The following is a 21,770-nucleotide window of genomic DNA, read 5'->3' as shown; positions in this document are numbered from 1 at the left end:
ATTCCACATCACTCCTCTGGAGGACTGGCAACTCCATTTACGAGGACTGAGAGATACCGGCAGCACCGACCCATCGCCCTCACGAGTGTTGTGCCTGCGTATGCACAACACCAAAAGGTGAGCATAACGACTGATGCGTTTTTATTCATAAACATCAGATTTTCTACATATTACCCTATGAGCGCCTTTCCCCTTTCTGCCACATTTACTTCCTACATTTGACATAGACAACCATTGAGGTTATACAAGACAGGAAATTAATTTTAACATTGTAATAATAATGTAAGCAAAGCAAAAGCTCTGTACAGTTATAGAAAAGTTTACAGCTCCTTTTAATGCTATATGATGGAGCTTCGAGCAAAGCAATGTGTCACATCTACAAACAAAAGAGGTGCGGTGAAATTGTGATATGATAGGACTCTGTATCTCTCCTTCATGGTGCATCATGATAGCAAATATAGTACAAGAGAAAGCAGCAAACAGCTTGTTATGTATGGTGAAAGCGATGGCATCACTGTAGCTACAGAATCTAATATAACAAGTTGTTTCTTTTACCTTTTGCTTTTAAAGGGCCACCAGAAGAGCTTCCCACTATCCCTGGAGAGCAACCCCCTAAAACATCCTTGTGACAATGTAAAGTAGGCTCTCAGGAATCCCAGGCAAAGAGGAACCCTTCTTTACTTATCACGCACCACTATTAACCCCTAAAAAGGGTTGTGTCACTTCAGCAAATAGCATTTTTTGCATAGAGAAAGTTAATATAAGGCACTTACTAATGTATTGTGATTGTCCATATTGCTTCCTTTGCTGGCTGCATTTATTTTTCCATCACATTATACACTGCTCGTGTCAATGGTTACGACCACCCTGCAATCCATCAGAGGTGGCCGTGCTTGCACACTATAGCTAAAAGCACCAGGCTATGTGAGCTCCCACAGTCCCGGCCAGTAGAGAGGCCGGAACTTTTTCCTGTAGTGTGCAAGTACGGCCACTGCTGCTGGATTACAGGGTGGTCATAACCATGGAAATGAGCCGTGTACAATGTGATTAAAAAATGAATTCCGCCAGTAAAGGAAGCACTATGGATAAGAATACATTAGTAAGTTGCTTGTTTTAACTTTCTCTACATGATAAATTATATCTGTTGAAGTGACACAACCCCTTTAACAACAAACAGGTATGTGATTGCTGTTAAGGGAATGCACAGAGTTGGCTCACAAGCTGATCCAGCTCCATATGTAGCAGGTGCCGGCTGTATAACACAGCAAACATCAACCGCCAGTGATTGAGATTGGAAACTCCAATCCCGGGCATTTAACACTTCAGATGCTGCTGTCAATAGCAACCGTAGTACCGGAGTGGCTAGGGGGAGGGGGCTTCCTCTATCCTCCTAATGGAACCCCATGGCAACATCATGGGGCATTGTAAAGGCTCCCAGACTTGTCATAATAAGCCATGCTGACAGGCAGCCAGAAAAATCCTATAGACTGCAATAGTATTTCATTGCAGTCTATCGTATAAGCGATCAGAAAATTGCATATTCAAGTCCCCTAACAGGACTAAAATTTACTGTGAAAAACAAAACATGTTTTAAAAACACAAAAAATATATAAAAAAATCCTCAAATCATCCCCTCCCAATTTTACATATAAAAATAAACAAACAATAAAAAAAAGAAATGTAATTGGCATTGCCACGTCTGAAAATGTCGGAATTACTAAAATATAATAGTTGGATGCCGTAATGGAAAAAAAAACTAAATAAAAAAAAATATGCAATTGAATAAAAAATGATCAAAAGTTGTATGTACCCCAAAAAGTGAGTCTTCACACAGTTCTGTTTTTATTTTTATTGTAAAACATAACAAAAAATGTAATTTAGTATTGTCATACATACATGCAAAATAAGGTCATTGTGTCTTTTTTAGCGCACAGTCAACACTGTATAAAACAAAACTCCCCAAAAAAAATTTCATTTCACCCCACAATCCATGCGATAGGAAGTTAAATAGTGGCATAAAAAAATATAACGTCCCACAAAAAAACAAAAAAAAAAAAAACAACAACCCTGAACGGAAAACATAAAAAGTTACGGCTTTTGGAAATTGGGAAGGAAAAAACAAAAAGTGCAAAAAACAAAAATTAGCTCAGTCTTTAAGTGGTTAAGCAAATCCGATAATAAGTAGAGTTGCTTATGGTCATGTAATTGGCTAATAACTGATGAAGATAATGCTAGCTGCATCACCATTGATGGTAGCACCTTGTGGCATAACAATTTGAGATGTTACTGCATGGGCTAGATGCAACCATGTTCCTCACGAGCCCATGGCTGTTTTAGATCAGCTTTTGTAATAAGACACCTGAAATTACATGTGGACAGCTTCGTTTTCAGTTCGGTTATTGATGAAAGAATTTCCCATTGTGTTCCGACGCAGGGTTTGTCTCATGTCCACATACGTGTTCTGATTGAAGTTTTGTTTTTCTTTCTGTCAATAAAAAAACAACTAATAAAGTATTGTCTTAATTAAACACATCCCCCCACTGACGCGGACACCAAACATCTGGTGACGTCACCGCCAAGTGGGACGCTGGGCAGAGGAGACGCGCGCGCTACCCACGGGCCGCCTAGGAGCCGCCGCTACGCGCGAACACCGGACCACTAACGGCAGACTGCGGGGGGAATCAAACTACTAGGGCACAATACAGTTTCAGTGTGGAATGCCACACTGAGGTAGCATATGACCACCACCTAAACCTCTGCTTTTAAGTTCATTGTAATACAAATAAGAGGACCGTCTTCCCCTAAAGGGGTGTATTCTTCTAAAATTTCAAGGGGAAGTTTATTCTTAAAGGGGCCTACTCTCCCCCCTCTCGTTTTAACTACACAGTTGCATCCCCTATCAACGTGTACTACCCCTCCTGGGCAACCAGAGTTATATATAACTATGAATGGACAGTCTATGAAGATTTTACCTACTACTTAATTTGACATCCGGATTCCCTACTGGCCCTTCTAATACAAAGACTCTTCTAACTATCTCAATACCGACTGAATTTTTATCTATACAACTTTTCATAAACTTTTTTCTTATCACCTTCCCTACATCAACTCAAATATATTTCTTATCCATATTTTTATCTATATATTTTTTATCCATATTTTATTAGCTATATTATTAAAGGGGTATATTGTATATTTAACTATATCCGTGATTGTCCACATTTTATTAGTTTAAAATCCAGCTGTTTGAGTGCCTGTCTATCATGTTCTTTCTGTCTTTCGAACCCTATTTATTCTGGTTCGGGTGAACCAGTCAGACAGTTTGTTACGCACCAGTATTTTATGCTGCACTGTGGTATTTGGTTTTACTGGGGCGGTATTTTGTGCTGCACCAAGGTATTACTGGCCCCGCCTACTTATGCTGTCCCTGCCGTCTTGTGGCTTTTGTTGGCTCGCCTTCTATCAATTTGGACTCACCCACAACTTGGGGCAACTTTTAGTTATTTCCAAGGCCCCTTTAAATTCCCAGTCTGCCCCTGGAGATAAGCAACTACATGAACAAATCTGTTAAAAACCATAGTAATGAAGAAAAAACCCTTTAATTCTAAATAGGTGATTGTAGTCCAGGAAAAAATCTTTTTGACGACGATATGTCCTGGACTGGCCCAAGCTTTCCTTACCCAAACTCACAGCATTGTAGGGGATTCGGGATACTGTATCAAAAAATAGAGCTCCCTATAATGATGTGTTATGAAGTTGGGCAACACAGAATGTAGGACCTACTGAAAAAAAGCTTGAACATTCACTGTAAAGTTGAACATTCACTGTAAAAAAAACACGTTTATACATCAAAAAACTACATGTTCTTTTGAGGAACTTGACATAGTAAAACATATTTCTGCAGTTTAAATATTATAGTGTGTTTATGAGATTATGTATATTTTTACTTTTTAACATAAAAATTTACAATGTTTAGGTGGCACTTGTAAAGAGGACATTGTAGTGCCTAAATATTTTAATGTCATTAGTGTTGTTCCCCAAAAAAATATAAAACATTTTAAAGCATTTAAAGCAGTTTAACATGGTGAAAATCTTTAATAACTTACAGATTTTTTGAGTTTCATATATACAAAAACAGCCACAAAGAGAACGAGCATAGCTGATATTGTGACGATATATGGAGTAGGAGCAAATGTGTTTTTTGTGCAGGTTTCTGCCTCTTTGGTTGTACTTTTATCTTCATGTATTACATTTCCTAAAAAGAGAAAGGATGACATATTAGTAGTTAGCAAGAGGTATCTGGCAGGATGCTGTATATTGGTCTATTATACTATATGATAAATGTGTCCATAATTCTTTCACATTCTTACTATTCTAGAATTCTAGAAATGATCTTGCTCAGCATACCTCAGTTATGAAGTAAACGGTTCTCTTCTTTTTCTCTTCGGTCACTTGATATTACCTTGTAGGTTTGTTAGAAAGATTTTATTAAACTAGTATAAAGATAACAGTTTACATTATAAGAGGGTTGGAAGTAGCCTTGCTCTTCCTAAATTGAGCTTTTATATGACTGTGATATTCCAGATTACTGAAGTGCCCATCAGCAATACTGGTGGGAGATGTTGCTGGCAGCCTGTGACAGAATATTGCCACTCTGGGAGAGTCATAGGGGGAGATTTATCATCTCCCTTGCCCCTCAAAAGTGGTGTTAAAAAGTTGCAAACTATGGGGCACATTTATTAATCTCCCTTCTGGATTCGATTCGCTCATCACTATATGGGAGATTTGAATGGGTAATATTTGTGGTGATTTTAAACAAAACATATTTGAGTTGAGTTAAAAGCGCTAAAAAAAGAACACAGTATTCCAAAAAGGGAAATTTTGATCTAGGCATCAGGCCCATGAAGTAGCGTCATTATGAAATTAGTAAATAGTACAGGCTTCATGATCTTCAAAATAAAATTGATAACATGCAATGGATATATTATATCTTATGGCTGTATAGTTGATGTCAAAGGCAGGATAGTATCCTGTTGTAAAAATCAAGCAAATCTTTCTCAAAGAATGTCCGGTTTTCTGAGATTTTTTTTTACAGTATCTGATCGGTAGGGGTCTCTACCGATCGGCTGTTTGAGAATACAGTAGCGACGCAGCCTTCTCTCAGCTCATCGGGCAAAGCTCCATACACTGGATAGTGGCTGTGCTTGGTATGACAGCTCAGCCCCATTCACTTCAATGGGGCTGAGCTGCTCCCAGACCATGTGACCAATGAACATGTCGTCACTGGCCTAGGAAAAGAGCGACGAGGGAAGCAACATTATTGCGAGAGCTAGTGCCTTCTCAAACAGCTGATCGGTGGTGGTCCTGAGTGTCAGAATCCCACCGATCAGATACTGATGACTGATTAAAAAGTATCGTAAAACTCCTTTAAAGTATCTTTGCCTTCTCATGACAGTACCCTCTTCTGTCTTTAAAAGCAGATTCATTGCTATTAAGTTGATATCAACATTAGTGATTAGCGGCAGGTCCCATATTCGAATTCGCGATATTTCGCGATTATGTGATAGAATATTCGTCACATATTCGCTAATATTCGTGTTCGAGATTTTTTTGCGATTGCGAAAAATCTGCAATGTAAAAATCGCGTAATGCGAAGTGGGTCAAAAACAAATATATAACACTATTTTTACAAATATATAACAAATATATAACACGTCATTTTTTTCCATCTGAAGTGAGCAGTCATTGTCCCACAAGCAATTTATGCAGGGAGGAATCATGACTTCAGATGGAAAAAAATGACAAATATTCTAAAAAACTATATATAGCACTATAGAATATAGTCCTATATATTTGTTTTTAGAATATTCATCATTTTTTCCATCTGAAAACATGATTCCTCCCTGCTTCTTGCTTGTGGGCCAATGAGTCATTGGCCCACAAGCAACTTAATCAGGAGGGAGTCATGACTTAAGAAGGAAAAAAAATGACGAATATTGAATATTGAATATTGAATATAGTGCTATATATTAGCTATATCGAATATTCGTCATTTTCTAACATCTGAAAACATGTTTCCTCCCTGCATAAGTTGCTTGTGGGACAATGACTCATTGGCCCACAAGCAAGAAGCAGGGAGGAATCATGTTTTCAAATGTTGAAAAATGACGAATATTCGATATAGCGAATATATAGCACTATATTCAAAATATTCGCAAATTCTCGAAGTTGCGATATTCGAGATAAATATTCGTAATTCGAATATTCGCACTCAACAATAATCAACATTGCAAAACTAAATAAAAGCCACTTACCGACTGGTGGGCGCACAATCAGTAAAGTTCCATGGGCGCAGATTTCAGAATTTATCACGAATGTATCACATAGATAAATGTCAGAGTCATTTACTGTGAGATTCTTTAATGTTATACTGAAGTGTGAATTATTTCCAGAACATGATAAACGATCATTGTATTTTGGAAGTTTATAACTGCCGTTCGGCCCAATGAAAATTATTTTCTCGAAACGTTTCCTCACATTGGTTCCATTTGTTCCAGGCTGACGGACAGTGCAATTGATGACAGCATTTTCCCCAACATTAGCTTCTATTTGATAAGGAACTTGTAGAATCTTGTGTTTGTTTGCTGGGAAATAAAAGTATAATCAGTATTATTGCCAGGTTTTTTTTTTTCCAAGAAAATCTGGGGGAGAATTATTACAATTTGCAGGCAACTTGCAGAGAAAAGATTGACAGTTCATATAGATGACCTATCTTCAGGATTAGTCATCAATATCTGACCAATGTGGGTCCAACACCCGGCACCTCTGTCAATCAGTTAACACCTTTCTCTAAAACCTAGGTTTGACCCTTAGATAATGTGATCAATGCTGAAAAAGGCATTAAAAGGCTCCTTTACACAGGCCGACACAGCAAGCAATTATCGGGAATGATCCGTTCATTCCTGATAATTGCGTGCTTTTCATTTATATGCAGCAATCACCAACAATGTATGAGGAGGAGCGATCGCTAGTACTCATCCCCATACATAATCATTGTTTCTGGACAGCAGATCGCCTTTTAGACAGAATGACCTGCTGCACAGAAGGTATGATTTAGGTGTCAGCAGCTACACTGCTTTTAATCGGTGGCACGTTTACACCAGGCAATTATTGGGAACAAGTGTTGGTAGAAACAATCCTTTTGATCATTGCTGACCATTTCAAAGAGGCCTACGTGGTTTTACAGAGGTAGGGGGCTCCCTGAGATATGATTTTGAGTTGTCAATCTTTTGCCATGGCAGCCAGGTGTCTACCAAAGTCTTTGGCAGGCAATAACTACTGACTGGCAGTAATACAATATCATATAGAAATCCTCTCTGTGAATAAAAAAAAAGTTCAAAAAAGATTTCAGAAAAAAAATACCACTAAAAACTTCCCCCAAATCACCAGTCTCCCTTACAAAGTCCTTTATCATTTACGGTAAAATAAATAAAAATAAAAAACATATATAATTAGTATTGTCACATTCATGTTGACCAGTATGATAAAAGAAAACATTAGTTAACCTGCTGAAAAAAAACAATGCTAAAATTATTCATCCCATTTACCCAAAAATGAATAGAAAAATGATCAAAAGGGTTGTCTCACTTCAACAAATGGCATTTATCATGTAGAGAAAGTTAATACAAGGCACTGTGGGAGCTCGCCTAGGTTGGTGTTCTTTCCTATTTCCTATAGGGCGGTTGTAACCCCTGCATATGAGCAGTGTATAATGTGATGGAAAAATTTATGAAGCTAGCAAAGGAGGCAATATGGGTAATAACAATACATTAGTAAGTGCCTTGTATTAACTTTCTCTACATGATAAATGCCATTTGCTGAAGGGACACAACCCCTTTAAAAGGTCTTATGAAACTTACAGCTCCATACAGCTCCATCAACAAAAAGCAAAAATGTTAAGCGTGTTTGATTGCAGAGACACAAAATAACAAGTTTTTATTGAGCAGAAGTAAAAAAACATAACAAATCTGTATAGATGTGGTATTGCTACAGGATGAGCTGCAGAATAAAGTTACAGTATTGTGTCCTTTATACTGCACAGTGAACCATATAAACAATGCATACATTACAGTGGCGCAAATGTTATTATCTCCCCCAACCTTCAAAAAAACAAAAAAAAACTGTAAAACAATATTATGATGTCTCAGGGGCCAAATGGGTGCATGCAGTGCTCAACTCACTTGTGGAGATAGGTGGTCATTAGTGATAGGCTAAGAGGTAGCAGTGCGCTCAGCAGATGGTTCTGGCAATTACATTAGTACCACATTCACTTGTTGAGCTATTGAATTACCAAAATGTGTTAAAAAAAGTGTTTTAACCCTTTCAAGACCAAGCTATTTTTCACCTTCATGACCAGGCCTAATTCTGCAAATCTGACGTGTGTCCCTTTATGTGATAATATCTTTGGAATGCTTTTATTTATCTGTGACATCTCACACTTGATGTTAGAGGTAAATTTGAGTTGATATGTTTTACCTTTATGTTATAAAAAATCCACAATTTACAGAAAATTTGGAAAACATTTCAGTTTTCTAAATTTGAATTTCTACGCATTAAAGGCAGATAGTGATACATAGTAACATAGTAACATAGTAACATAGTACATAAGGCCGAAAAAAGACATTTGTCCATCCAGTTCGGCCTGTCATCCTGCAAGTTGATCCAGAGGAAGGCAAAAAAAAACAAAAAACTGTGAGGTAGAATCCAATTTTCTCCACTTTAGGAGAATAAAAAATACCTTCCCGACTCCAATCAGGCAATCAGGATAACTCCCTGGATCAACGACCCCTCTCTAGTAGCTATAGCCTGTAATATTATTACACTCCAGAAACACATCCAGGCCCCTCTTGAATTCCTTTATTGTACTCACCATCACCACCTCCTCAGGCAGAGAGTTCCATAGTCTCACTGCTCTTACCGTAAAGAATCCTCTTCTATGTTTGTGTACAAACCTTCTTTCCTCCAGACGCAGAGGATGTCCCCTCGTCACAGTCACAGTTCTGGGGATAAATAGCTGATGGGATAGATCTCTGTACTGACCCCTGATATATTTATACATAGTAATTAGATCTCCCCTCAGTCGTCTTTTTTCTAAAGTGAATAACCCTAATTTTGATAATCTTTCAGGGTACTGTAGTTGCCCCATTCCAGTTATTACTTTAGTTGCCCTCCTCTGAACCCTCTCCAGCTCTGCTATGTCTGCCTTGTTTACAGGAGCCCAGAACTGTACACAGTACTCCATGTGTGGTCTGACTAGCGATTTGTAAAGTGGTAGGAATATGTTCTCATCACGGGCATCTATGCCCCTTCTGATGCAACCCATTATCTTGTTGGCCTTGGCAGCAGCTGCCTGACACTGGTTTTTGCAGCTTAGTTTGCTGTTTATTAAAATTCCCCGATCCTTTCCCATGTCAGTATTACCGAGTGTTTTACCATTTAGTATGTACTGGTGACTTGCATTTTTCCTTCCCATGTGCATAACTTTACATTTGTCAGTGTTAAACCTTATCTGCCCAAGCCTCCAATCTATCCAGATCCCTCTGTAGTAGTATACTGTCCTCATCAGTGTAAATTACTTTACACAGTTTAGTGTCATCTGCGAAAATTGATACTTTACTATGCAAGCCTTCTACAAGATCGTTAATAAATATATTGAAGAGAATAGGGCCCAATACTGACCCCTGAGGTACCCCACTAGTGACAGTGACCCAATCTGAGTGTGTACCGTTAATAACCACCCTCTGTTTTCTATCATTGAACCAGTTACTTACCCACATACAGATGTTTTCTCCCAGTCCAACATTCTCATTTTATATACTAACCTTTTATGTGGTACAGTGTCAAATGCTTTGGAGAAGTCCAGATACACGACATCCATTGATTCGCCGCTGTCAAGTCTAGAACTTACCTCCTCATAGAAACTGATTAAATTAGTCTGACATGACCGATCCCTCACGAAGCCATGCTGATATGGCGTTATTTGCTTATTTCCGTTGAGATGCTCTAATATAGCATCTCTCAGAAAACCTTCAAACAGTTTACCCACAACAGATGTTAAACTTACCGGCCTATAGTTTCCAGGCTCTGTTTTTGGCCCCTTTTTGAATATTGGCACCACATATGCCATGCGCCAATCCTGTGGGACATTCCCTGTCAGTATAGAGTCCGCAAATATCATAAATAAGGGTCTGGCTATGACATTACTTAATTCCTTTAGGATACGGGGGTGTATGTCATCCGGTCCTGGCGATTTGTCTATTTTAATCTTTTTAAGTCGCCGATGTACTTCTTCCTGGGTCAGACAGGACACTTTTAAGGGGAAAAATAAACGAACCAGCACCTCCACAATAAGTGAATATGAGAACGCAGGTGCACGCTACCCTGGCTAAAACACACTTGGATTAGAAGAACTACAGGTAACAGCACTCTGCTAGTCAATTACACAAAGATATAAGCAAACACTGAAAGAATAAATGCTTGGCGGTCATACTTACTGCAAATGCAGCTAGAAGCTCTTTGCGAATATAATTGATCAAAAATATTTCGGGCCCATCTACCGGTCGTCAAGGTAGCTTCTAATCAGATGGGTCCTACTCTAACATGCCTCTCCTGGGCTTACAGCCTACAATCTGGGCAAAGTAGTACCAAGCTGTATCCTACGCATGCCTCTCCCAGGCTGTGGGCCTGCAGTATGGGCTGGGTAGAATACAGCTGTACAAGCTATCTGATTAAAAGCACATGGTAAATGGGCTGGTGGTGCACGGTTCAATCTCACCACCAGGGGGAGCCACTCCCCTAGTGGCAGTGACAATGGGGAAAAATAAATGAACCAGCACCTCCACAATAAGTGAATATGAGAACGCAGGTGCACGCTACCCTGGCTAAAACACACTTGGATTAGAAGAACTACAGGTAACAGCACTCTTACCATGTGCTTTTAATCAGATAGCTTGTACAGCTGTATTCTACCCAGCCCATACTGCAGGCCCACAGCCTGGGAGAGGCATGCGTAGGATACAGCTTGGTACTACTTTGCCCAGATTGTAGGCTGTAAGCCCAGGAGAGGCATGTTAGAGTAGGACCCATCTGATTAGAAGCTACCTTGACGACCGGTAGAAGGACACTTTTAATGGGGAATTTATTTTTGCATTCTGCATTTCATCTGACAGTTTATTTTCCTCAGTGAATACATTGGAGAAAAAAATATTTAACAGCTTTGCTTTCTCCTCATCGCTCACTGTGACTTCCCCCTCATTACTCTTTAAAGGGCCGACACCTTCAGATTTATACTTTTTAACATTTATATAATTGAAGAACATTTTAGGGTTAGTTTTACTCTCTTTGGCAATTAATCTCTCGGTCTCTAGTTTGGCCGCTTTTATTTGTTTTTTACATGTTCTATTTTTTTCCTTATAGTTTTTCAGTGCTTCCGTGCTCCCCTCCTGTTTCAGTGAATTATATGCTTTCTTTTTGTCATTTATTGCTTTCTTTACAGTTCTATTTATCCACATTGGTTTCTTTTTGTTCCTTAACCTTTTATTACCATACGGTATGTACCTCTCACAATGAGATTTTAGGATAATACCTCGTACATTTTTGTGCAGATTTTTAATTTTAATCCAATTTTTCCTATAATATAGCAAGGGTTAACGGCAAAATGAACCTCAATATATTAATTATCCTGATTCTGCAGTTTACAAAAACACCCCATTTATGTTCGTAAACAACTGTATAAAGCTATTAAAACAGACATGTCAGGAGTGGTAAAGCATCCTCTTTAAGCCCAAATTTTTCACTTTAACAAGGGATAACAGGAGCAAATGCACCCCATAACTTGTTACCCATTACAGCAACACCCCATATGTGGTCCTAACCTGCTGTATGAACAGATGGCAGAATTCAAAAGGAAAGGAGCGGCATCTGCATTTTCTAACATGAAATTTGCTAAAATAGATTTTAAGGGCCATATCATTTTTATTTTTTGCAATTCTGGCAGTGTTTTTTATTCTTATTTTTTTATGGGGTTCTCCATGTACAATATTTGATAAGATCATTTTATTCTGTGGGTTTATATTGTTTTATATCATAAAATCAGTGGTGTGCATGGGTGTTTGGCTCCCAGGGCAGGTCCTTTCCCTACCCCCCCCCCCAAAAAAAAACATTGTTCATTGTACAACCTTCACAGTAGTTTTGTCCAGATATGTGCCCCCTCACAGTATTTATGTCCTCACTGTACAACTTTCACAGTAGTTATGCCCACATTGTGCCCACTTAAATACTTATCCCTTCATTGTGCCCCCGCCCCCCTTCACAGTAGTTGGGCCCACATTGTGCCCTCTCACAGTAGTTATGCCCTCTCTGTGCATTTTTCACAGTAGTAATGCCTTATCTGTGTCCCTTCACAGTTGTAATGCCCTCTTTGTGCCTCCCTCACAGTAGTTATGCCCTCCTCTGTACCCCTTCAAAGTAGCTATGCCCTCACTTTGCCCCCATAACAGTAATAATGCCCTCTGTGCCCCTTCACAGTAGTTATGCCTATTGTTACCCCTTCACAGTCTCCCTGCTTCACCATTTAGTGCGGGAGAGATGGAGTGCGGGGAGCTGACAGACAGGACTGCAGCTCCCAGCGCTCCAGCAATGAGCGCTTCTATCTGTATGATTGAAGCACTCATCGCTTCTGGGCTCTGGAACCCCTCTGACAGTAATTTTTACTGGTACAATTTTGGGGTCTATATGACTTTTTGAGCCCTTTTTATTAATTTTTTTTTAGGAGGTGAAGTGTGCACAATTTGCATTTCTGTCTACTTAAAAAAATTTTTTTTATGGGTTTCTCCATGTGGTGTATTTGATATGATAATTTTATTCTGTGGTTTGATACTGTATGGAGACACCATATTTGTATTGTTTTTTTTTTCATGTTCTACCACTTATATATCATATAATTACTTTTTATTAAACTTTTTTTTGTATCACCAAAATCTAAGACCCATAACTTTTTTATTTTTCTGTCAGCATAGTTGTATGAGGGCTTTTTTTTGTGGGATGGGCTGTAGTTTTTATTGGTATAATTTTTCAGATTCAGATGACTTTTTGATCACTTTTTATTATTTTTTTTGGGAGATGAGGCAAAAAAAACAGCAATTCTGCTGTTGTTTTTTATTTAGTTTTTTTTTACAGTGTTCACCACGCAGGATTAGTACCATGATCATTTTATAGATCAGGTCATTATGGACACATCGATACCAATTATCTGTAGTTTATTTTATTTTATTTTTTATATCTTATAAATGAGTGTATATGGGAAAAGACAATTTATTTTATTTAATTTACATTTTTCTTAATTTTTTTACATTTATTTTTTACTTTTTAAAAATGTTTTTTTTTATTAAGTCCCACTTGGATCTTGAAGATCCAGTGGGACTGATGGCTGTACTATACCTTGCAATGCTCTTGTATTGCAAAGAATAATTCTAACACTGATACATAGGAACACTGGATGCCTTTGGGCGAGTTCCTTGCCAGAACTGATCTCGCCCATTACAGCAGAGTGTCAGCATACAGCTGACTCTCGCTGATGATCGCAGCAGCTCAGAAATGGAGCTACCGTCATCACATACAGGAGGACTGCAACAGGGGGCAGGCAGGCATGGATGGAGGCAGGGAGCACAAATGGGGGCCGGCCTGAAACAGATGGGGGCTGTGCTGGCACATATAGGGGCAGGGCCGGCACAGATGGGGGGCACAGATCGGGGGCACAGAGCAGATAGTGCCCGATTTCAGGTTCTGATCTGCAGAGTGCAGATCAGAGCCTGGAAACTGCATTTTTACATTGTTACGATCTGATTGGTTAGTCTGCACAGACTAACCAATCGGAGCGATCGCCAGCAAGAGACCACTCTAATTGGTCCCTTGCCGGCATTACCGAAGTGTACGCTGTCCGTGACAACGGCAGTGCAATTACAGAGCTTGGATTAAAGAGCAGCCATAATGTTTATATACGTGCTATCTGCACAGATATGTGAAAATAGCACGTATATAGCCATATGGCAGTCGTGAAGGGGTTAAATAATCATTAATTTCTAATGATAATTTGTTTTCCTTTAGTCCTAACAGCAGCACAGATGGGGTTAACTACCCCCCGTGGACTGGTAGGACCGGCGGAATTTTAATGAGCCCAATAACCAATAACAAAGCTTTACACCCCTACAAAAGGAGGGAACACCCCCCAGCCCACTGTGTCTATAGCAAGAATAACTTACTAGGGTGCAAAATTTGTGTGCTGCTGTTAGGACTAAGGGAAAACAAATTATCGTTAGAAATTAACGATTCCCTTACATCCTACCAGCAGCACAGATGGGGAGATAGCAAGAAGAACCCCTAGGAAGGGCCCTCATGCCTGGCAGAGCTAAGAATAGCCTGCCCAAAGGCCGAAAACTCTGCTACCCTGGCGTGTAGTCTGAAGAGGGAGATGAACGTGGATTCAGAGCTCCAGGAGGCAGCTTTACAAATCATCTCCAGAGGAAGGAGACTTCTTTCAGCAAAGGAAGTAGAGATGGCCCTTGTGGAATGGGCCTTCACAAACTCTGGAGGATCCAAAGCCTGAGAAACAAAATATTCTCTAATGGCCTCCTTAATCCAGCGACTAATCAACGCCTTTGAAGCCTTGCTGCCTTTGGACTTACCGGCATACAGGATGAAGAGATTCTCATCTATCCTGAACTCCTTGGATCTATCCACATAGATCTGGAGGCATCTCGAGATATCCAATGGATGCTTGACAGGATCCCTGGAGGAGGTAGAAGGAGAAAATAAAACTGGCAAAGAAATCACCTGATTTATGTTCTGAAATGAAGGGACCTTAGGCCTGAAATATGGAAGGAATCTCAGGAGAACTCGGTCTTGAAGAAAGATGGTATAGGGTTCTGAGGCCGAAAAGGCCTGAAGCTCTGAGATTCTCTTGGCTGAGGTTACCGTCAGTAAGAAGACCGACTTCAGAGTCACAAACTTTAAATCCACCTCCTCCAGAGGCTCAAAGGGTGGAGATGCTAAACCCCTGAGCACGACTGATAAGTCCCACTGAGGGATGGACCTCAGTACTGTAGGCTTCAATCTTTCGGCTCCTTTAAGGAAGCGTTTGATGAGAGGGTCCCGAGAATAGGGTCTGTAGAGACAGGCCAAGATGGCAGAAATCTGGACCCTCAGAGTAGATAGAGCAAGGCCTCTGTCTAGGCCGTCCTGTAGGAATTGAAGTATCGTAGAGAGGGGCGGATCTGCAGACGCCACCTGGTTTGAAGCACACCATGACGAGAAGATTCTCATGATTCTGGAGTAAGCCTTCTTAGTAGATTCTGCTCTTGAATGTGACAACGTTCTCAGGACCGACTCTGAAAGCCCTTCTATTCTGGGAAGGGACTGATCAACATCCAGGCTGTCAGTTTGAACCTGTGCAGATCTGGGCAGAGGTGAGTGTCCCATGACACCAGGGTCTGCAGTGGGGGGAGCCTCCAATAATGTCCTCGACTCATCTGAATGAACTGGGTAAACCAGGATCTCTTGGGCCAAAACGGTATGATGGCTATTACCGAGGCCTGATCCTGACAAATTTTCATCAATACCCTACGATCCGCGATTATATTGTAGGAACCACGCATGTGGATGGCAGACAGGTGGGAAAGGTTCAACTCTGCCCACCGAAGAATTACCCCGATCTCTGAAAGGAGGGGTAGAGATCTTGTGCCTCCCTGCTTGTTGATGTACAGGACTGCAGTCATGTTGTCTGACTGTACTCTCACTGCTAAGCCCCGGATTCGGGGATGGCTCGAATCTCGCGGAGATTGGAGGAAAGTAGCCTGTCACGAGGGTGTCAAGAGCCACGCCTGACTCCGTTATACCCGGGGTCAGGAAGTCGCGGCGGGTGGCTGTGCGCTCTATGTAGAAAGATAGGGCTGTTTCTTTATGGTAGCTTTCTGGGTTTGCCTTGCAACCCTTTTTGGCTCACTCAGGGATCCGTAGCTCCTTCTCCTCAGCTGTTTCTTGTCCAGCACTCCCAACCTCCTTATATTCCCCTCTCCCACTTCTCTGGTTGCCAGATATAGAGCTTCCTGCCTGGACTTCTATACTGACCCACTGGAGCTGTGTAGCTGTGTTCCCTGGTTGTTGTTCCAGAACGTTACCCTCCGGATCCCTGTTGGGCCTTGGTGGTCTGCTGTTGTCGCCCACCTGGGATTATATGTTTGTCTGTATTGTCTGTCCTCTCCTTGGTGTTTTCCTCTTAGTGTCAGTGGTGCGGACTAGGGATCCCACCGCCCCGTTCACTACATAGGGCTCATCTTAGGGAAAGCCAGGGTTTAGGCACGCGATCGGCGTACGGGTGAGGAACCCGTCTAGGGACGTCAGGGCAGTCAGGTGCCAGCCGTAAGGTGAGTCAGGGGTCACCACCTTTCCCTCTCCCTTGGACAGGGCCTTCCCATTTCCCTCCCTTTGCGTGACGCCGGTCATTACATAGCCGCATTACATAGTCCCTTGGACAGGAGAACCGTCTAGGTGAGCGCCCCAGCCTACTTGGGACGCATCCGTAGTCAATATGACCCAGGATGGCTGGGTTATAGACTTCTCCCCCGGGAGATGGAGCCACCATCTCAGGGAGGTTCGAGTCTGACAAGCCAGGGAACACAGGGAATTTAGCCCGGCGGGGCTGCCATCCCATTTGGCAAGGACCTCCGATTGTAAAGGGCGGAGGTGCCACAAAGCCCATGGGACTGCCTCCGCAGCCGCTGACATGAGCCCCAACATCTTCATGAGAGTCCTGAGGGAAACTCAACGAGGAACAGATAGGAACCTTGCCAGGTCCAGAATCCGAGTTCTTCTTTCTGGAGTCAACTGGAGGGACATCCCAACGGAGTCTACTATGAAGCCAAGATAGGTTACTGAAGTCGACGGGCTCACGTTCGACTTCTGCCAGTTGATGATCCACCCTAGGTGGAGCAGAAAAGAGATAGCCACATGAAGATGGGGCGTAAGAACTGGAACCGAGGAGGCTTTTAGGAGCCAATCGTCCAGGTAAGGAATTATGGTCAGCCCTTTGAAGCCTCAGAGCTGCCACCACCGAAACCACCACCTTGGTGAAGGTGATAGGAGCAGAGGAAATCCCGAAGGGTAAGGCAACAAATTGAAGGTGCCTGAGGACCCCCGAGACCTGGACCGCGATCCTGAGATACCTCTGGGAAGCAGGATGGATGGGGATGTGAAGATTGGCATCCTTGAGGTCCAGGGTAGCCATCACGTCTCCAGGATTGAGAACGTGGATCACTGACCTGATAGTTTCCATGCAAAACTTTGCCTTCCTTATAAATCGATTGAAAAATCTCAAAATCGATAATCATCCGGAGGTCTCCGGATTTCTTGGGAACTAGAAAAACCGGAGAATAGATCCCTAAGCCCCGCTCTCCTGCCGGAACCTCCTTCGGAGCGCCCTTGAGGATATAGTCCTGGATATAGGCCTCCAGAATTGCCTGCCTGGCGAGCGGTAGGCGCTGGTTGATGAGAAATCTGTCCAAAGGAGGCGACTTGAGGTTTATTAAGTAGCCCTCGGAAATTACCTCTAGGACTCAAGGGTCCGGAATCTCCTGAGCCCAGACATCCTTGAACTGGGCGAGACGCCCCCCGATGGGCACAAGGGGATAAGGAATAGGAAAAGCTTCCGGAAGGATGGCAGGAGTAGCGGGGGTTAACCAAGAGCCTGCGAGAGGCCCATAGTCAGGAGGGCTTAGCCTCCTTAGCTCCTCTGCGAGGGCGCTTTGAAAATTTTCGATGCACCCCCCAGTCTCTACGCAATCTATTTTGCGCTTGTTGGCCGGATCTACCGCCGCACTCTTGTCTGCCCCGTCCCCGAAAGGACTGCTGGGGAAGACTTTTCTCCTTCTTATCGGAAAGATCCTCCATAATCTTGTCCAATTGTAAGCCGAAGAAGCGATCAGGTTCAAAGGGGAGACCGCACAAATTATATTTCGATGCATTATCCGCGACTCATGGTTTGAGCCATAAGGGCCTGCGGGCTGCAGAGACCAGGGCCATGGACTTAGCTGCCAATTTTAGCTGTAACTGTGCCATGTCGCACAGAAAGTCTGTTGCCAGATTGATGGTCTTAAATGGGACACCCTCTGGTCCACATCCGTCTGGATTTGATTTAGGCTACTTTCAGACTAGCGTTCAGAGAGGATCCGTCTGGTGTCTGCACAGACGGATCCTCTCCTATAATGCAGACGTTTGGATCCGTTCAGAACGGATCCGTCTGCATTATAGTTTAGAAAAAATTCTAAGTCTGAAAGTTGTTCAGACAGATCCGTCCAGACTTTACATTGAAAGTCAATGGGGGACGGATCAGTTTGAAAATTGAGCCATATTGTGTCAACTTCAAACGGATCCGTCCCCATTGACTTACATTGTAAGTCTGGACGGATCCGTTTGCCTCCGCACGGCCAGGCGGACACCCGAACGCTGCAAGCAGCATTCGGGTGTCCGCCTGCTGAGCGGAGGCTGAACGCTGCCAGACTGATGCATTCTAAGCGGATCCGCATCCACTCAGAATGCATTGGTAGCTGGACGGATGCGTTCGGGGACGCTTGTGAGACCCTTCAAACGGAGCTCACAAGCGGAGCCCCGACGCTAGTGTGAAAGTAGCCTTAGGCGGGACCGGAGGAAGGAACAAACTTCCGTAGCCGCGATAGCGGTCGAAGCAGAGGCTGCAGCGGCCGAGTAGCCTCTTCTTAACGTGCACTCTGCCCTCCTATCAAGGGGGTCTTGCAGACTAGACCCATCGTCTGCTGGCACCAGAGTGCGTCTGGACAGTTTGGCGATGGCCATGTCCATCTTGGGAATGGAACCCCATGATTCCACCAAGGAGTTTGCCATGGGAAACATGGTCCTGAATTTCTTAGTGAGGACCGGACCTTTCTCAGGTTTTTTCCATTCCATCCGACAGGCGGGATCGGAGGACTCCCCGGTGTCAACATCATGGTCCCCCGACCTGATGGACTTTAGCAATTTCTGAGTTTTCTCTGCTGGAAAAAAGCATGATGTTAACTCCTCTTCGTCAGAAGAGGAGGAGACCAAAGAAATTGCGGCGGGTCTTTCCACAGGCGCGGAGGTATCCATGGGAGCTTGAGTAGCGGCAGGAAGCCTCTCGTCCAGCAGGTTAACCACGCCCTTGATGGAATCATCCACATATCCCTTGACCCACTGGTACATTTCCTGCATGGTGGGTTCTGTGGCCGACTGGGATCTACGGCAGGCCTCGCACCTCGAAAAGGGGCAATTGTCAACCAGCAGCGTACTGCAGTCAAAGCAGGCCAGATGCTTCCTCTTTGAGACCGATTTACGGGTCTCCGGGTCCTTAGGTGAAGCCATCACTGCAAAGAAAAAAGAATTAATAATTCTGACAATTTGACAACCATCAGGAGAAAAGGGCATAGCAGAGGCCCACCGAAGTAGCGCAACAGAAAAAAACTGCAATGCAAATATCAGAAGAAGCACCAGGTACTTCTGGGCTCTGGGAGCTAGCTTAGAAAGCGTGTGCTGCCAGAGGACGATTGAGAGAGAAAAGGAGCTTTAAATAGGTGGAGCTCCGCCCCCAAGGGCAGAGCTCCCGCCCCTAGGAGGATGTAACTAGATCCTACTCTGCCTACTCTGAGACAGAAAATAAGCCTATTATAATTTAAAAAATAGGCTAAACTACTCCCCCTCCCCTAGCGCAGCCAGAATACAGCCAGTGCTCAAAAAATCTGGCCGAAAAAACGGAATATACTCGGCCAAAGCTGAAAACTGAAAATGAAGAGGGGAGGTAAGAAAGGAGAAGCCCCGAAACCATAGTAAAGGGGGGCTAAGAGAAAAAAATACCAAAGTAGGCGGAAAAAAAAACGCCAAACACAAACAAACACTTCCCCCAAAAAAACTGAGGGGAACTGCCAGTCCACCTGTCCGGAGGACAGAAAAGAACACAGTGGGCTGGGGGGTGTTCCCTCCTTTTGTAGGGGTGTAAAGCTTTGTTATTGGTTCTTGGGCTCATTAAAATTCCGCCGTTCCTACCAGTCCATGGGGGGTAGTTAACCCCATCTGTGCTGCTGGTAGGACGTAAGGGAATAATGTGTTTTTGAGTTATCTCTTTTGTATGAGGAAGTCACTGGGGGTAGGGTTATACACTTCTTATGCCCCTATGTGTGTATTTTCTCACACCTTTAGGGTGTTACCTTCATTTGTGAGATTTTTTTTCTCACATTATTGTGAATCAGTTTTGCTATGACTTTTTGAAGGAAGTATATCTCCAAAAAGCCTGTTTTGTAATTGCACTAAACACAGCTACAATAACCTAACTTGATATATGTCATATTCTGCATTGGTAATAAAGGGAGTCTTTTAGTCTATAAAGTAGTCCTTAACTCATTAATGATTTCCCCTTATCTTTTAATGGAGCCTAGCTAACAGCTTCTGTTCTTAGGGCAGCCATCTACTCTACAGACAGGATCAGAGGAAGCTCCGATCCAGACTGTTAATGCCACAGTCTTCAATCTGATCAGAAGATTTTCCAGTAGCCTTATTGGAGACTGTGAAAGCATTTTGTAGTCATTCCTGGGTACTTAGAAAGGACCCCCATGGCTATCTATTCTGTAATCATGCTGTTATGGCACACTAGTGTTGCTGTAACAGCAGCATGTGTCATAGAAATACACAGGATGTTGTGTTAGCATATCAAAAATATGCAAATACTGTACATTAAAGGGGTTCTGCACTTTCATTTAACTGATGATCTATCCTCTGGATAGATTATCAGCTTCTGGTCGGCTGGGGTCCGACACCCAGGACCCCTGCCGATCAGCTGTTTGAGAAGGCAGAGGCGCTCCAGCAGCGCTGCGGCCTTCTCACTGTTTACCGCCGGGCCGCCGGCCCACTGTCACGACTAGTATCAACTAGCATGGGCGCGGCTAAGCTCCATTCAAGTGAACAGAGCTTAGCCCCGCCCACGCTAGTTGATACTAGTCGTGATGTCAGTGGGCCGGCGGCCCAGAGGTAAACAGTGAGAAGGCCGCGGCGCTGCTGGAGCACCGCTGCCTTCTCAAACAGCTGATCGCGGGGGTCCTGGGTGTCGGACCCCCGCCGATCAGAAGCTGATGATCTATCCAGAGGATAGATCATCAGTTAAATGAAAGTGCAGAACCCCTTTAAGTGAAAGTATAAAATAAAGTAAAAAATGGTTATCCCTTAAAGAAGAGCTGTCACATCCTCCAACACTGATGGCCACCATTACTAGGCTTTACCCGCAGCTCCTCAGATTCAGCCACTTTAATTTTTACTTCCTACTCCCTTCTGTTCCTGTGAAATTGGTGTCAGTAATTTTGTCTCCCCAATATGCTACTCGGACCATGCATTGCCAAGGGGGCATGAATCTCAATAGGGAAAAGTCCAGAGCTCTGGCACTGTCTGCACGGTTTGGACATCATCAGATCTGTGGTTCATCTCTCTTTGACAATAACATTCTATTGGCAGTGCATAGCTTGAGTAGCAAACTATACGCGTCACTTGCTCAGGAACCGGGGCGAGTTTGGAATAAAAAAAACAGCGCCGGGACATCAACAAGCGTCATACTACTTGCCCCAAGAGGCCATCACAGCCATGCCTACTAATGGCAGGTCTGTGATTGGCCAGAGTAGCATGTGACC

The 21,770-nt window shown here is 42.8% G+C and overlaps 1 protein-coding gene across 1 annotated transcript in view; it reads right to left on the bottom strand.

The window, feature by feature from the left end:
• Window positions 1-1,855: 1,855 nt before the first annotated feature.
• Window positions 1,856-21,770, bottom strand: part of LOC121004173 — a 37,418-nt gene continuing 17,503 nt past the window's right edge. Inside the window, exons 2-4 of the mRNA XM_040436312.1 lie at window positions 6,315-6,644; window positions 4,107-4,255; window positions 1,856-2,485 (exon numbers count right to left, since the gene is read on the bottom strand). Of these exons, the coding sequence (XP_040292246.1) occupies window positions 2,366-2,485; window positions 4,107-4,255; window positions 6,315-6,644 (599 nt within the window). The 3' untranslated portion in view covers window positions 1,856-2,365. The remainder of the gene's footprint in view (window positions 2,486-4,106; window positions 4,256-6,314; window positions 6,645-21,770) is intronic.

This window comes from Bufo bufo, chromosome 6, assembly GCF_905171765.1.
Source record: "Bufo bufo chromosome 6, aBufBuf1.1, whole genome shotgun sequence".
Classification (NCBI taxonomy): domain Eukaryota; kingdom Metazoa; phylum Chordata; class Amphibia; order Anura; family Bufonidae; genus Bufo; species Bufo bufo.
The sequence above is the reverse complement of the archived record's forward strand: the minus strand, read 5'-3'. Positions and strand labels throughout refer to the sequence as shown.